Below are 17,960 nucleotides of genomic sequence, written 5' to 3'. Positions count from 1 at the left end.
GTAACTCAGCAACGAAAAATGATAATAAAATTATGTGAACTGCCTCTAAAAGCACATCTAAAGAGAACAAAATTGATATGTTACACATGAATCTCAAAATATTTAGTAATATAGAAATGCAGCTTTTGCAGAACCTTTGTAAACAACATAACAAATTCACGTAAGATGTAACATGACATATCGAATTTGTCCGCTTTGAATTATCTAATGGGTGCCTTTTACAGAACCGCGATATCTGTTCTTGATGCAGATCTATGAACTTGCAAACTTCATGCTTCTATTTTTGTTGCATTTGTCGCATTTGAGGCATGCCAGAAAAGTTATTCTTCTTCTGGGTGACCTCTCTAGGCTTCTGTAGATTAAGTACCTTCTGTCTCATTTCTTGCATAATGTAAGCACATGGTCCTGTGTTCTGCATCGCTTACTTTTCTTCCTTTTCCAGTTCGTAGGACACGCGAACTGCCAACAGGTCCTGCGTTCTCTGTGGTACAAGGGCCTGCCAGGCTGGCCCGCATGGTCCACAGCTCGCAAGGCTGCTCACGTCGCTGGCCAAGCGCTGGCAACGCCCTTCCTGGGCGTTGCATACATCTTCACGCCAGAACCCATGCGGGTGTTGAAGCCATTGCGTGTGCCCCTGAACCGCTTCGTGCACAGCTGCACCTCGTACGCGACGTTCCTAGTCCTCCTTACAATCTCGCTCTTCTACGGCCGGCGGGACAGCTTCAAGCTGCGCGTGCTGTGGTCCGAGATCCTCGTCGGCGTTTGGATAGTGGGCTACGTGTGGGAGCTGGCGCTCAGCGCCTGGGCGCTGGGTGCCCGCGTATTTCTCAGTTCCTGGTGGGCCGTGTACGACGTCTGCATGTTCGGCCTGTTCCTCGTGGCTGAAATACTCTGGTTCATTGTGTTCGTCTCGGCCCGCACACTCCAGGAGAGCATTGACCGCTCCCAGTGGCCGTGGTACCACCCGTACCTCATTGGTGAGCCGGACTTTCTCTTCGCTGTTAGAGCTCATGCCTGGGGCACATTCAGTTGTGGGAAGTATGCGTCATCAAACGTGAATATACGTGTATCCTATGCCGTGAAAGTAAGCGGGAAGCGATAACCTTAGAAAACAGATAGCGTGGTTTCACTTTAACTTCATCCGCCACATTGAGATTACCTCTTCAAAGCATACGCAGCATGCTTCCTATTTAGATAAGGTAAATTTAGGGAAGGTAAATTTTCGTGCTTGTTGGTAGGTCATTCTCAATATGCTTGCAGAGCAACTCTAAACGGAGGCAGAGACAAGGAAACCAGCCCCAATGTGGACTTCCAGGTGACTTTATTCGTAGAAAGTTGTTTATATAGGACGGTGCAATGAAAACATCAAAATGAAAAGTAAAAGTAGTGCAGAAGCATTGCTGTCGCCTAACCGCACCACATGGAACTATTGTTTACTTCTACGTCATATCAGATGCACGTGCCATGTTCAAATAATCTCTTTAATGGAGAGGTAAATTTACGATAGATTTGAGCACATATTGCCACACCACGCCATCTCGGCAGCGGTAATTGTTTATCTCCTGTTTCTTGCACCAATATTGCCTATATTTAGCCTACCACCTTACCCAAGAAACGAGGCCTGTTAAAGGGCTAGCAAAAAGTAGATGTTACCCAGACAAGGCCTGGGCTTCAATGTTTTGTGATTTTATATTTTTTAGCGTATGCTGCACAAGAAAATTGTTTGGAGTTGGAGTTTGGAGTGGAATTGTTTGGAGATGGCTGCTAAAAACTGCCGGAGGATTTCTTAAGTCTTCGGTCTACATATACAAAGCTTGATGTCTAATGCAACCTACCAGGCCTTACAGAAAAGCAAAAATAGCTCGGTGTATTGCAACGTGCTAAACTTGTTTTCGATCAAGCTGCCCATCACCATGTGCAAAATAAACTCAGCGACAATATGTCAAGCATGAGCCTGATGTACGATTAACTCAGTCACCTGAGATTGAGTGGTACATGGCTGTTCTTCAGATGTGGCAGAGGTACTTGTGTTCTTGTTCTTTTATGCATGGTAACTGCTTCAATAGAAAGTGCGATAGTTATTTAAAGAACGTATGGCCGTACGAGTAGAGCCGCTGGCTTTGTGGTGCTTGCAGAAGAAAGAGTGACGAAGGGTACAAAAATATATCAATGCAGTTTACTAATAAATATGGCCAGATAAATTAGTATGGCGATGATAGTATGATATGACAATATGGCCATGATAAATACCGCAGATCTTGGTAAACGCACACAGCATGTGCAATATAAGCGCATGCATTTTCTGGGGATCCATTCCCGCTGCGACATGTACATCGTCGTTGACAGCCTCGGAAGCAGTCATATCGAGCGCAGAGCATAAGCTGTTCTAATGCAATAGTGTCAAGACTAGATATGGTCTTTCTTACAAGATGCACGCTATCAGTGCCACTCTAGTAATTCCGGATATGTTGCTACAAAAGTGTACCGGCAAAATTGTGTAAAATAACTAAGGTTGGGCGTTGGGCTAGTTGGTGCTGCGTAATCGATGTTTCCCAGTGAATTAGACAAGGACGAATGTAAAGGACACAGAGCGCTGTGGGTCCTTTTTTGTCGTATTTGTCTAATGCGTTGGAAAAGATTAATTAATCTGCAACATATCTGAAGGCGAGCCGACACCTCGTCGTGTACCTGACGCTCTGGGCCGTGCTCGCGGCGCTCGGAGAGAACGGGAAAAATTTTTACACATCTCAATTATCCAGGTAGTCTGAAGTGTTTGCAGGGAGCTTTTTTTTTTTTTGCGATGATGTCGGTAAGTCCGGGAGCGTCAACACCACCCAACAGGTATTAACGTTTGTACCAGAGAAGACACTCTCACATGACGCCAAGAGCTGAGGTGTATTCCAATTTTTCGCTTATGTTTCGACAGATTCTTGTTCACATTGGAAAAAGTAAAAGCGGCGCTATTCGAAGCAGGTGCTAGGTCAAGCTGCCACACGTAGAGTACGGTTTGAGACGTTTCTCGTCCTAGGCAATGTCTCTTTACTAAGCCTGATAGCATCGATGATGTGAAGAACGATCTGAAGTAAACCTTTTTTCTAGTTTTTTTCTAGAACAAGTAAGATAACCACGACATCATCGTGTTCAATGTTTCTGAGATATAGCCTTTGTTTTGTGCACGCAGGCGAGTCTCTGTACGCCATAGCCACAGTGCTGGCCTTTTGTCGGCTGCTGCTGTGGTGCCAGATCCTGCAGATGTTCGGACCTCTGACAGTGTCACTGCTCTACATGCTTCGCGATGTGGTGCGTTTTATGCTGCTACTGGGAATCGTCTACTTCGGCTTTGCAGTCGGAATCAGCTCTATCTACAAGAATTACGCCGGAAATGAGGCCACGCTCTCCAACGGAACCACACTACACCAGCCGCCGAACTTTACAAGGTATATAGTTTCAGACCATTGATATTAAGTGCGGGTGGAGTGCCTGCTATCAGCTCGAGCTTTTACTGCAAGTTGCATTCTTCGGATGCCTCATGAACTTTCCGGCATCTATGCCGGTATATATGTAAGCGTTTCGCTTTACCGAAAACTTCAGTCACCAGGTATGTGCTACTGGGTACGTGCCGCTCTTCGATGAAGCACTTTGACAACAACTCGGGTCGCTGAATATGTGCCTCTGGCAGTGCGGCCAACCCTAAGGGAATTTCCCTATATCTAGGGGAATCCAGTCCTTGTTTAAGAAAACATGTCCGAACCCATGCAAATTTGGAGGGGAGAAACGAAAATTCGCCGACCATAACGATCTTCACTAATGCAAAATTTGAGTGCAGCTCTATACGCGTGTTCATTTCGCGATACATTGAGGCAAATAGTTTGAGAGAAACATGTAGCAGAGTCAGCGATCGTTGAAAATCTGATCTGCGGTCAAGCGCGTCGGCTTTTGTACATGGCTTGACGAATGTTCCAGTGAATTCGCTGGCACGCGCTTAGCTTCCGCAAAGTCGCACATACAGTCAGATTACAAAAAGCTTTGGTTACAACAGCCAACGAATAAAACTACCGATAACATACGAGAAACTTCTGATACATGAAGGCGCGCCGTGCGTCCAGTGATAGCATGTAACAATTGTTGGCCTCTGAAAAGTAGTGGCCGTCGGTAAACAGATTGCGGCGCTCTACTCTGGTGCCACCTCGTAGCGATCGTCGCTGCAGGAACTACGCTTGCGCGGTACTATGTCCTTCTCACGCTTTCGACATTCCCTCCTCCCCTTATTTTCGTATCATACTACCGCTGCACCCTCCTCCTCCGCTTTACCCTTCGCGCTCTTCATTCTCGCCGCTTTTTCCATCCGCCCCTACACTCCCCATTCGCTCTCTCATCCGGTGCGCTCGTTGGCTCATTTACGCCGGGAACGCCGACGCTCGACGCAGGAATGGGCGCCTGCGAGCTGCGCTCTGAAAATGTGGAGGGAACAAAAACTCGGAAACGTCAGAAGCCATTGCTGCGACGCCGCAGCGAGCAATATGTGGAATTAGTGGCGTGACGGCGTGTTCTAATTTCAATCACCGCAAATTACATTTGTATTAGCATACAAAGTATGCCTTATGGACGTATACTGCACCGCCGTGGTCCCACCTCTCCAAAGAAAGGACCTGGTGTGCATGTCACGGGATTGTTAATGAAGCCCTGCTGCTACGTTATCGCCTTTCGTACTCCTAGCTATGCTGTCGATTTGTGTGGTCTTAGTTTGTAATCCTTATCTGAAACTGGCGAATCAAACCTATGCTGCACTACCAATTAGATCAAGCACAGGCAAACATCGCCGTCAGCGGACACGAATACACCATACGCCAAGTACAAGCCGGGCACATCGCTGCGCAGCCGCACGTCTACTGAACTTTACCGCTTACTTTGACATGGACCCGCCGTGGTTACTCAGTGGCTATGGTGCTCGGCTGCTGAGCACGAGGTCGCGGGATCGAATCCCGGCCACGGCGGCCGCATTTAGATGGAGGCGAAAACACCCGTGTACTTAGATTTAGGTGCACGTTAAAGAACCCCAGGTGGTCCAAATTCCCGGAGTCCTCCACTACGGCGTGCCTCATAATCACGAAGTGGTTTTGGCACGTAAAACCCCATAATTTTTTTTCCTTGGACATAGTTGCAGGGGTCATGTGTTTGGGTGAGTTTCGGTATGGAACAAAAAAAATGGCCGCACATCTTCGTTCTTCGCTGCAAATAACGTGTAAATTGCGCAGATATAGAGATACCTTATCAGTATACGGCATGCAAGATAATTTTAATTCGAAAAAATTTGCATATATAAAATCTCGTTGCATGATTGTTGTGACACCCTGTATAGGGTGTCCCAGATAACGTTAGCCAACTCGCTTAGCTAAACAAAATATTAAAGGAAAACACAACGCAAGATATGATCTTCAGACCTACCGTGTTCGATCATCACCCCGCTGACAACCGAATACCGTAGGTCTTATATTAGTATCTTCGACCATAATTTCCTATTCCTTCTTTAACAGCTTGGCTAACTTTAGCTGTGACACACGTCACACACGTGATGCGCCGCTCCACACAAGTGCACAATGTGTGCATTTTCTGTGAATGGTTAATTAAAGTATTAAAAGCTCGCTCGTGCAAACGGCTGTAGTGTAGCGGTTAGAACGATGGGCTAGAAACGGACGATCGTTCATTCGGTCACATGTACTGGAATATCATTTTATCGGAAATAGATGTTGAACGTATCATCCCAATAAATTAAATGCCTTTTGTTCTGAGAAAAAGTACGTAGAACTACATAACTTATTTTGACATGAACGCGCCTCTTGAGGAGCTGCTTTGCCTGAAAGGTTCGGTGCCCCTGCCCCAGATTAAACGTCGCACTTGTAGAAGTCCAAAAGTACGCTAGAGGGTGATCCACGGTTAAGGATGCTTTCATAAAGCTGTCCAGTGACGTTCACATAGACATGCAGCTAGCTTTGCGATACCGGAAGTGGCAACGTTGAATGAACTCCTAGGATTTGTATAAGAGCTAGGGACGCGAGTTAAAAGCATTTATTCCAAAAGTGCTTTTAGCGCCTCGATGCTCCGGATTTTCAGAGAGGCCATACCCAGTGCTATTGGGTATCTGCCGGAGGTTGTGCGGAAATTGTCGGTTCGGCTCTTTTCGTCCACTTTCATTTGCCTTTTCTTTGTTAATTTCTGCATTACCCTTTCTACCACAGTTAATTTCCCCAATGCTTTCCCTGTCGTCATTGTCTGCTGACTTTATATCTGTTGATTAACAAAAACAGCTTCTCGGTTTCCCTTCTCACGTTCATTAATAGCGAGACTCTGGATTGCGGTAGCCTTGATGTCAGTACGTAGCATACGAGGGTACTTTAGCCTCGTGCTTGGTTTCCTAAGTTCCCGTGTTACGTGACACCATTTACCAAAGAAGGATATTCGACATCCACCGACCATGGATCTGAGTGGCGCTGGCTAACACTTCTAGGGCTAGATCCAGTAAACACAAGTACCCGTCAGTGCACGGATTGGTAGCCTTTGCCGTAGCACAATTGATAGTGCAACGCACGCTTAGGGCGGAAATTGCGGGTTCGACTCCCACCGGCGGCAGGTTATGTTGTCGTCCGCTTTCATTTTCCCTTTCTTTATTATGAAGGCGACAGCCTCATGTCTCATTGGTCAGTCGACCTTGAGCGAAAACGCGTCGACGACCCGAAAGGTACAAGGAGCTTGCGCTAAAGTACAAAAAGCCTACGAACCCTCGACCTTTGGTGGCAGTCGAACCACGACCACGTCTGAGAGTCGAACCCATAAACTTTGGGGTTAATGAAGGCGACGTTCAGTCAGGCACAGTTAATTAAGATAGAGTTAGGGCACTCGAGCCCACGACCTTTCGTGGGAGTGGAACCCACCTCCGCTGGTGGTAATTAAGGCGAAGTTGATTAAGGCACAGGTTGTTAGGATATAGTTAAAGTGCTCGAACCTACGACCTTTGGTGAAAATCGAAGCCACTACTTTTGGTTGTAATTAACGTGACGTTGATTAAGGCACAGCTAGTTAAGATAGAGTTAATGAGGCACTCAACACACGACCATAGGTAGGAGTCGAACCCACGACCTTTTTGTGGTAGTGAAGATGAAGTTAATTAGGGTATATTTAATTAGGATAGAGCTAATTAAGGCACTCATACCCTCGACATTTGGAATCGAGAGGGATGACTTAGCGAAGTACACTAAGCGAAATAAGAGGTTGACTGAGCGAAGTAGACTAAGCGAATTAAGGTGGATGTGTACGTCATGTGTCCGTGTATAATGCATCGGCAGTTGGGCTTTCGCCTTTAAGTCGTCTTAGGGATAACGAAGAGACCTTCTGAATTTCTTGCAACATTTTAATTTTAACCACAGTTGACTTCCGCGATGCTTTCCTTACCTGGCGTCGTTGTCTGTTGGCTTTATAAGGGGATGATTAACAAAAAGCAACCCCGTCGGTCTCACATCTTCTCATGTATCTATATATATGTATGGACACGTGTGCTTGTTTATCTTTCTCCGGTGACAGCTGTTCACCGGCTAACAAATGTTAAACATTACCGCTCAGCGCAAGACGCGGCTGCGTAATTTGGAACTTTTCCTTGCGCCACCCGAATTGTGTAGCAGTTTCTGGAAACCACGTGGGCACCAGCGATTACACCAGAACATTCTACGCGCTTGATAGCTGGTCAGATTTTGATGATCGCCGACTGTGTTCGCCGCTACCGTTGTACTTTGAGTGTCACTTGGTTTTGTGGGCACAGGTTCACCCAATAAAAAGTTAGTTTTGTTAAGCACAATTTCGCAACTGTGTTTGTGACCGTCACTACAACGTCACGATTATATATATATATATATATATATATATATATATATATATATATATATATATATATATATATATATATATATATATATATATATATATATGGTCACGTTGTAGTCATGGTCAAGCATATATATACATATAGCATACATACATACAGATGCATAGGTTACACACGTCGCAAGAGCAGTAACCACTCGTTAGAGAACGCTTATAGGATTCATAAAAGATGTCCTACCAAATGAAGGATGATTCAAATTACGTAGTTGTGTACTGGAGTGGTCTCCTTAATTTGATTGTGTCACCTGTTGCTGTGGGCGAAGTTCAGCGTGACAACCGAATGAACAATGTCAGCCTACTTCCTAGCTCAGGAGCTGCTGATCGGAATAAAATAAATATATTCTAGATAGCTTTAGGAAAGAGAAAGCACGCATCTCACCATTGATTTGTTCGTAACAAAACGACGTTGTTATGGCATGTATAGTGCATTCATACAAACCCTTTTCGTTGAAATAATATGTGCGTACAAGTGTGTGCAACACGAATTCCTAAATGCGCTTTCAAAAACCAATTTTCACGTCTTTATGCAAGTGTGTTTCTCTATTCCATCCCTAAGAACCCGAAAAAGGTTTATCAGGTCTATACTAATGCAACAAGTATTCTTAATGTATGACCTTCAATTTAAATTTGTTTTACTTTCCTTGTCATGCGCCATGCCGAATTGCTGTCGCAGGCGATAAGATCAACTCGGCGGTGTCCGAGTCATTCTACGCCAGTGCCTAAGAGCGGAATAAGAAGAAAAATAAATCGATTGTTAGGGAAATACGGTCCCTTGTTGCTAAATACCTTCAGGGCAAATAAGCGACATGTGCAGATGAGGGACAAATTTACTGACATGATAGCCATGCATGGTCTAATGACGCGTCTTGTTTCACACGCAGCCTCGGTCGTGCACTCAAGTACCTCTTCTGGGCCCTATATGAGTTGGGCACACCGGAGATCGCCGACATTGTTGTCTCCGGAGACGCGACACGGCCGGGCGGCAGGATCGTGACCCACAACTTCACCGAGTTCGTCGGATATGCCCTCTGGGGCCTGTACCACATCGTGTCGGTCATCGTGCTACTCAATGTTCTCATCGCCATGATGACCGACAGCTTCCAAAGGGTTCAGGTGCGTTTTCACCGTTCGGCATGATTGTCGCTCACGAAGTGTTACGTAGTGTTCACGGTGTGTTCCGCAAAATCATTTACCGCGAATTGTTCATTGTTAATGACATTAGCGTTCTTGGAATAACTTGTGCACTTTTCCATAATGATCTATCTACCGGCGTATTCTAACCATATTACGGCCCGCATCCGTCGCTCGGTAGTCAATGGTCTAATGAACAGAACGTTGGGCAGCTGTGGGAAGATCAGGTTCAAAACGAACCGTGGGTCACCGGGTATGTGACATAGGGTATGCACTGCTATTCAGTGAACCTCTTTCACGCCAACTTGGGTCATCGGATATTTGGCACGTGGTGTGTGCCGCTCATCGATGAACGTATTTACCGTTAACTTGGGTCACTGGGTATGTGTCGCTCTTCAACGACAACAATAAACAAATAAATACAAAAAAAATCTTTGGAAATTTTTCTTCGTCAGTCGGCGGAAATGATCCTGCGAACGCACCACGCCCGAGCTTCACACTATTCACTTTTTCTTATTCGTTTATCAAGGAGACATATTTTACGGGTCATGGTGCGGTTTATACACGACACAGGACTGCACTGATGATTGCGCATGCCAACCTCTATGCATTTCTACAAATAAAACTCCTCGTTCAGTGATTGCGGTATGGAACCATATTTCCAACCGTGTTCTTCTAAAAACAAATACCGATGCTACTCTGAAGCTACTGGTACAATATTTCCTGTATTGCCTTCTGCGCGTTAGATATCATTTCCATCAAAATGATAAATGATTATCGTTATTACACACAAATGCTTCACTTTCTTGTTTCCTCTCCTGTTCAGTACAAAAAGACATGAACCCCTTTTTATCGAAGTCGAGAAATGCACTTGACGGTAAAACAGACTATTTCAGACTATGATAAAGATGTGGTCATGCGCGAACAGTCGAACATGAGCAGATCTCGTTCGATGACCGCCAATAATCGTTGTCGCAACGCTAGCGTGTTGAAGAGCGCCGGCCTCGGGGAGCGAGTGCTTCGGTCTCCGTCGCTTGAGGTTGCTCAAGGCGCGCGGGAACCGCGCGATGTGACCAGCTTTCTTTGCTCGCCAAAGCTATGCACCCGCCGCAGATTACTTCTAAGATATGGCGCGTGGCCCGCGTATACGCTTAGCCACGCGAACAGCCATGCGCAGCCATGGAGGGAAGACACGGGCTCACCTGCACCCCCCTATGATAGCGTGTGTCTGATCACGTGACCTGAAACCTGGGGCAGGCGCGAAGACGGTCCCCATCAAGCCGCCATCATTCTCGGCCTATCTTCGCACGCTTTCCCTAGCGTCCACACCAAACGGCATGTGGGGCGCGTTCTTATCACACTTGGACTTTATACGGAACCTCACAGCGACGCCGATGGCCACGACGATGACGACGGGAACTCGGCTGGCGTGTCCATATATTTGCAACGGTAATAAAAGAAGGAAGATTCTAAGGCTCAGCGGAGGTACGTACGAACAGTTTAGTTTATCTCGTTAGGATACGGTGGAATGGCGTAACCATCAGAACACCCTTCCGCGACTGCATTCCGCGAAGCTTCGCACTACCTGTAAGACGTACAGAACTGCTTATCACACATGTATTTATACCCATCATGCCATGTGCGAGATGGGAACCTACAGAAACAAGAGAGAGGAGTACGAGCCGTAGCGTATTTCGACGGTATTCCGCGCTAGCGTGGTGGAGGGCAGGCTATTCTAACAACAGAGGTCTTTAGCAGCAGCGTTATCCGTTAAATACGTTGTAGGATAAGAGTTCAAAGAAGAATGTACGTTAACTGCACAAGAATCGGCCGTCGAAGCGCGTAAATGAGCAAAAATGTGGCAATGACTTTAACAGTTTTGAGGCAGTGGTTATTTTGAGAAATAGAAAAGCAAACTGACAAGCTTCAGCTATGGTGCGGAGGTAACATGTCTGCCTGCCATGCTGTGGTCCAGGGTTCGACTCACCGTCGTGATGTATTTTAAAACGAGCCTTTCTGTGCCTCGTCCTTCAGCTTTTCCGCTCCTGCTGCTGCTGCTGCTGCAGTCGCTGTCTTTCACGCCGCGTCGGGGGTTGGTTCAAGGCGGGATTGCGGCAGAGAGGGAAGGCGACGCCAGAAACTCCTTTGTACTTTTTCACCGCGTCGCAACAATGCCCTTTCGACTGCTGTAATTACCCACGACCCCGTGAAATGGATTGCAGAAGCTACGGCGCTTTGTTGTAGAAAGAGGAGGTAGGAAGAGGAGGCAGAGATTGGTTAAAATAGAAACAGTCACGAAAATAGTGAATAACAGCCTTGCCGATCTTCGCTCGCCTACATGGGATTGGGCGAGAGAGGGTAAGGCGACGTAAGAAGGCAATGAAACGCTACTAGTAGACACGACAGCGGTTGCGGACAAACTGGATTAACTTAATTAAATCCAAGGTGCGTTATTGTATGTTTCTAGCATTTCTGAAAAACAAACCCCGTGCAAATTATCTAAGCGGACAACGGATGGCTTCTCTATCTGGAGCGGTAGTTTTGTCGCAATGGCGTTGCTCGAGGTCACGGGTCCAATCCCGACCGCGGCATCCGCAGACGGGGCCAAAGTGCAATAAAGCTAATGTACTCAGATTTATGTGCATGGTAAAGAATCCCCGGTGGTCAAAATTAAAACGATGTCCCCCGCAGCCGCATGCGTCATAATCAGATTGTAGGTTTGGCACGTAAAGCACCATAACTTAGTTATTCTCTCACGATGCGTTGTTCCATTTGAGGCAACGACAGTGCTAAGCTTCACGCAGCTTATGAGCAATGGCGCACAACAATGCCTCAGGCAAACAGGCCTGAAGCAAGCACGTCTTGTTGTGTGTTCTGTATACTAGGTAGAGAAACATTAGTGTTGTGCGCGCAGGTAACGTTTAACAACAACTCACCATCTAGTGTTCCACTAAACGCTGATGAACTCAAGAATCCGCCGGAAACATCACCGCCAATTATCGTCAATTAACGCAAACAGCACAGAAAGATTCGTTTACACTGATTCCCACAGTGCCTGGGATCTGCATAATATCTTTCCTCCTAATTTTTTGCTGTCCTCTCGGTTTTTCTTTTTCAACAGTGTTTCTTAAATCTGAGATTTTAGAAGGGCACTTAAATTTCAAAATGACGAATGACACCAGTCGACGTGTCCTCACCTCCGCTCAACAGCTAGATTTAATGCACCGTTGGGTCCTACGTATAAGTACGTCCGTTGCGCGGCTTCTACAGTACATTTAATCTGCTTTCGTTAGCTATGCTCTGTAGCCTATGAAAGGCCGGCGCAAGAAACTTACTTAAACGCGTGACCCGACAGTCCGATGTGTAAAGCACGGCAGCAGTGATGACAAGATCGTTCGTGTCTTCTTGCTGTGTCAGATGTAAGTGCCGAAAAGGCTTTCGCCAAGTCCAGCCAACTGCAACAGACAGAAAAAACAACAACAAAAAGACAAACACATTTGTGAATTGGTATCCAAAACAGGTAACCAGTGTAGAAATCGGAGACATTATTGGAACACTAATAAAATGACCTACTGGCGAGACTTGCTGCACTTGCAATATCAACCGCTGATCGCAAATTGTAAAGATTTCTGCCGCATTACTTCTGTTGATTTCGGAGTTTCTAAGAACCAATCCTGTGCCTTAAGTACGTCATCCATCCAATTTTGAAAGCGAACAACCACTGAAGTCGGTAGACTGGCAAGCTTACCTAGCAGCTGCAGACAAAGGGATTAGAGTCTTGAATATGAATGCAGAATAAAAACCGACAATAGCTCACTGTCTCAAACAAAGTACCCGCTCTATCACTAAGCATTGTAATGTACCTACCAACGACACGGAATTCGAAGTGTTATGTGCCATTCGAGGGCGTGCCGAAAGGAAGGCTCTACGTACTAAGAATATCGAAGACCTCAGAACTTATCGACGGCCACAGACACATACGCCCTTATCTCACCAAACTGAACCTATAAAGGTGAAGGCAGTGTTGTGGGACGCTGGACATACGAAAACCGCTGAGCAAAATCTGGCTAGTCGTCAGAGGTTTTGCAAACAGCCGCAACAGCTTTATCATTTTATTCCGCTGTTATTACATGAGCGTGCATCGATGAGAGAGGTGGCAGAGCAGTACTGGAGGCTGCTTGCCAGCAGGGCAAAGTCTTTTCTGCAAATTGCACGTCATCAGCCTAGTCCACCTCGAACGACTCTTCCTGACTTAGAATTACCATTTACAATTGAAGAGCTCATGGCAGCAACTGGCGACTCAAACAAGCGATCATCCCCTAGCAATTAGGGTGAGTTATGAAGGCCTCGCAATTGTATGCCGCACATCTCGTCTACGTCACCTCGAGAACTACAGCTCCTCAGGGATAAATGCGGAGGTTCCTACGGAATGGAAGCTTGCGAAAGTTATTCCTATATTGAAGCCAGGGTAGCAGCCAACAAATTACTTTTCCTTCAGACCCATATCTCTTCTTTGTTGCGTAGGGAAGCTATTCGAAAAACTGATTCACAAACGACTCAATTGGTTCGTGGAAACTACAAAAGTTAACCCATAGGAAATGAAAGGCTTCCTTCAAAATAGGCCCGCAGTTGATATTATCGTTGCCTTGGTCTCATCGGCTGAAGAGGAATCGGTTCCTGGAAACACAACTACTGCATTATTTTTCGACATTAAGGCAGCATGACTCCGCCTATCGTAAAGCAATACATGACGCTTCGGAAACTCTTGGTCTGGGCGGACGGCTTTACAGATGGATTGCAGACTACTTTCAACGACGCCAACTATTCATGTGTGTTTCAGTTGGCCCCACCGCGCTTTATGCCGTCGAGAAGGGAGTGCCACAAGCAGCTGTGTTAAGCCCTTTATATTTAATTTAATCCTCATCCATCTTAAAAGAAACGTGCCCCGTGGCATCAGCGTCACACTGTATGCGCACGGCATTCGCATTTGAAATGCGGCACGTTTCCGCAGTACCACCCAAAAGCGTCTCCAGAAAGCGCTGACAAATATATGGGCCTACCTATATTCGAGGGGTCTGAAATTGTCCCCCGATGAAAGCGTTGCTATGGCTTTCACGTAGAGGCGTGTCGAAAAATTCCCTCTAGTGTTCGGTGGTCGCACTCTTCCATACGTCAAGACAGAAAGATTTCTTGGAGAACTCCATTGCAGACGTGCGTCCCCTTAAAGCATCGTATGCCTAACAAAAATTAATAACATAACATAATCGTATAGCTGGGTCGATAGCGGAATGTGCTACCACGTGAGATGTTTGGGCGCCTGGAAGTTTAGGTGTTGTGGTGGAGCACTCGGCCAAAGCCTCTTCTCCACCACCACACTGTATTCTTCTGTCGGCTGCAGGAGAGGGCTCCGGCTCCGCTACAGACGAGCAGGCTAACGGCTTCTTTAATCACAGATTACGCAATGAAACAGCTAAATCTACCAGCTGATCTAACAGCAGCAAACGTGCGCCAACAAGCGCACGTTTGCGAAAACTATCTAGCGAAAACTATCTAGAAGCGCACGACTACCCCCTTGCATTGACAATCATCGTCAATGACTTCTACACAATCTATCGTCTTCTGTCTTGTGATCTATCTTGTACACTTAACTATCCCACGAGATTATCACAGTGCCCCACAATAACTGAAAGTGCTGACTGGTAACAATCTTTTACGCAGGGTAACGCCTACACAGAGTGGATCTTCGCCAGGTCGTCCCAGTGGATATCGTACTTGGATATCAATGCTGGTGCGCCACCCCCTCTCAATTTGTTCCCCACAGCAAGATGCCTCCGCCTGTGCTACAAGTTGCACTTTGCCAAGAAAGGAATGCGCAAAGCAATTCCGTCATCGAGCCGGGTGCGTAATTCTGGCCATTTCAATACTGCAAGGACTCTGATTGCTTTGCAATCAGGCTTGTATTATATACAATCCAGTTTATTTGTTTATGCGCGCAAGAGAGAGCGAAGGGAAGAAGGAAATGCAGGAGGGTTAACCAGACTGAGTCCAGCTTGCTACCCTACACATGGGGAGGGGAATGGGAATGGAAGCTTTGGAGCATGGAGATGTTACATGAGCAATAGACGTTAGACGAGTAAAGCTAGTGTCTTGTTTATCGCGACTGCACCTAACGCATGTGAGATTTGGGAAGGCAGTTTAAACGCACACTAAGATACAATGTCTCCTGTATGTAAACTATAGTAATAATAATAAAAAAAAACTTTAGTGAGGCTTTGTAAGAACTACATCCAACTTGTTTTTCTCTCGGGCTAATTTGCTTGCTTTAAACAAAAGAGTTCTTTGTTTTGTGTAATCCCAGGCTGAGCGACAGCGATATCGATATAAAGTGTGATAAAACATCAAGCTTCATGTGCATTTATGCTTCCGCTTTTAGCTATCTTCACATTTATCTTCCTTCCTCTTGAACTGCACAAGAGAGATATCTTCTCTTCAGGAACTTAGCACTGCTAATTAACCATACGTTTCACTTCATCGATGCTGCGCTTCGTTATGAAGCGCGCTGCTAATCGCTGGTGTACAATACGGAAACTTAGGGAGATATGATGTCAGATGAAATGTGTTGACTGCGATGGATATGCGTCACTGGTTTCACTTCGCGAAAAGGTGCTGTCTATTGTGTGGTGCATTACGTTCATATTTCTAATTGTAGAGGTCGTCTTGCTTCCACGACTGGGAGTTCGATGACCCCTGTGGCACGGGCCGGCGCCTTTCCTACCAGGTACGTTACAGGGCTTTTTAACGTGCTAGTAATGGCTGCCTTATAGGGTATGAAACTAGTGTGTTTCCTACCCTTATAGGGTATGAAACCTAGTGTGTGTGACTTGCCAAATTTGTCAGGAATAAGAATAAACCTAACATTCTTAAAAGCAACATATACCTGAATCATGAATTAACGAGAAGGAGAGCACCAACCAAAAGTTATTACAGCCGAGCTGTATTAGGCTAGTTTCCAGCGTTTCGTCATTTGTGGAGGTAAGAAATAATGGCGTCGTCTACAGAGCTAAAATACCTTAAGCATAAGGTTGGCGTCGCAGCCGTGTTAGCGAGGCGAGAGAACTGTGGGACGACGCGGCGGATTTTGGTCAGCTCGAAGCGGCAGCATTCCTTGACAATGATGTCGATGACGGAAACATTCTTTTAAATGAACAAGTTGAACGCGTTGTCTGCGATCCCTTTAAAGACGTGTCCTACATTGTCAACCTCGGCCATTTTCTCGTCCACTTTCCGTCAAAGAGCGAGCACGTCTTGTATGCACGGCCCATAAAATTCAGTGAAAGACTGCACTCTGATAGCAAGCTCTTTTATTGCAGCCAGTTGGCGACCAGTCCGTTTTCCAAAGAAGGCGGGGAGCTTCTCTTTGAAGGCATTCGAGCTCGACAGCTCTTCCTCATGTGTCGGGAATCAGACACGCGGTGTTCCGCCCAAGTAGATTACGTTTGCTAGCATTACGGTAGGTCCCCAGCAGTTGTTCTTTCTAACACGCTCATACGTGCTCAGCCAGTCCTGAACGTCAACATTACCTTGGCCGAAGAAGATGCCAGGATTGAGCGGATTGGTAGCCGTGACGTACGTTGTTCTTGGAGTCGCAGGCGTAGATGCACATGATGTGTCTTCACCGGAAGCCATGGTGCAAAGCTGGATGGTGAGCCACTGCGGAGCTCTGTGGCGAGAACGGGGAACGCCAGCATCCACCAAAATGTGCGCGGACGAGGGATGAAACACTGAAGACTACTTACGATGTACGGGGCGAATCAGACAGTCTTCGCCCCTATTTTTTTAGCCAAATTGTGGCTGTAAATGTGAAGTCAACATATTAATTCTCAGCAGTGGACCTTTCTTGGACCGGTCCGGCCTTATCTGCCCGTAGCTCCGTCGCACGGCGCTGCTATCAGTTGTTGAAGATGGCGGCGGTTTTTCACACGCCCACGGCGTACGAGCAACGAAATGTGATTCGTTTTCTATGGAGCAAGGGAAGAAAGCCCACGTATGGGGAAAAGTGCCTCGCTTTGGGCAGTTTGAGGTAGTGGTGGTGTTGTGATTTCGCAGAAGGCCGTGAAGACTTGCATGACAATGAGTGTTCGCGGAGGCCGCGTGCGTGGCTGACTGACCGCAGGGGCATCTCAAGTTTGGTGCTGTGATGGCAGAAATGTCTGAACTGCTGTGGGGCTTATGCGGAAAAATAGTGTAACGTACGTGAAATAATTATTATATTTGTAATTGCCTATATGTACCTTATTTTGGCTAATAATAAATAGGAATAAAGGCTTCCTCATTTGCCCTCGTATATTTACAAAAGTAACTGCAGCGCTGGCCAGTTCAGCCGGCAACTGGAGACAGGAGCAGTTCGTCTCCGTCGGGGCGCCAGTACAAATCGGCGAAAGGACACTCACAACATGCATGTAGCAATATATTTAAATTGTGGTACAAGTTGTGTGGGACACGCAACTTGTATCATGCCGTCACTGTCACGCTGTAGTTTTATTACAGTCATCACTTCAGTAACATCATCCCATTTTCGCCATGCCCGCGTCGCCGTTCCCTCGACGTGAATTTCGTAATAACATCATAGTCATATCATTGTCGCCCTTGTCATGCTGTCATCGCCAGACAGTCGATATCATCCATCCGTTCTCAAACCGTCGTCGTAATGACACCGTGTTCGTGGCATCGTGCTCACACCACCTTGGTCCTCTGACTCTCGTCATGTTGGCGTCGTCACGCCAACTTGGTATTACAGGTTTCATGAAACAGCCATCATTACGCGAAATGTCATCATACACTCGTCATCATTTCCTTGTCCTCATGCCGTTGTCACGCCGTCGTCGTCATTGCGTCCT

The 17,960-nt window shown here is 46.4% G+C and overlaps 1 protein-coding gene across 1 annotated transcript in view; it reads left to right on the top strand.

The window, feature by feature from the left end:
• LOC126524640 (short transient receptor potential channel 3-like) overlaps nucleotides 1–17,960 on the top strand; it is a 49,379-nt gene that overhangs the window by 30,193 nt on the left and 1,226 nt on the right. Inside the window, exons 6-10 of the mRNA XM_050172938.3 lie at nucleotides 443–977; nucleotides 3,182–3,437; nucleotides 8,814–9,045; nucleotides 14,782–14,961; nucleotides 15,773–15,841. Coding sequence (XP_050028895.1) covers nucleotides 443–977; nucleotides 3,182–3,437; nucleotides 8,814–9,045; nucleotides 14,782–14,961; nucleotides 15,773–15,841 — 1,272 coding nt within the window. The remainder of the gene's footprint in view (nucleotides 1–442; nucleotides 978–3,181; nucleotides 3,438–8,813; nucleotides 9,046–14,781; nucleotides 14,962–15,772; nucleotides 15,842–17,960) is intronic.

This window comes from Dermacentor andersoni, chromosome 3 (assembly GCF_023375885.2).
Source record: "Dermacentor andersoni chromosome 3, qqDerAnde1_hic_scaffold, whole genome shotgun sequence".
Classification (NCBI taxonomy): Eukaryota; Metazoa; Arthropoda; class Arachnida; order Ixodida; family Ixodidae; genus Dermacentor; species Dermacentor andersoni.
The sequence above is the reverse complement of the archived record's forward strand: the minus strand, read 5'-3'. Positions and strand labels throughout refer to the sequence as shown.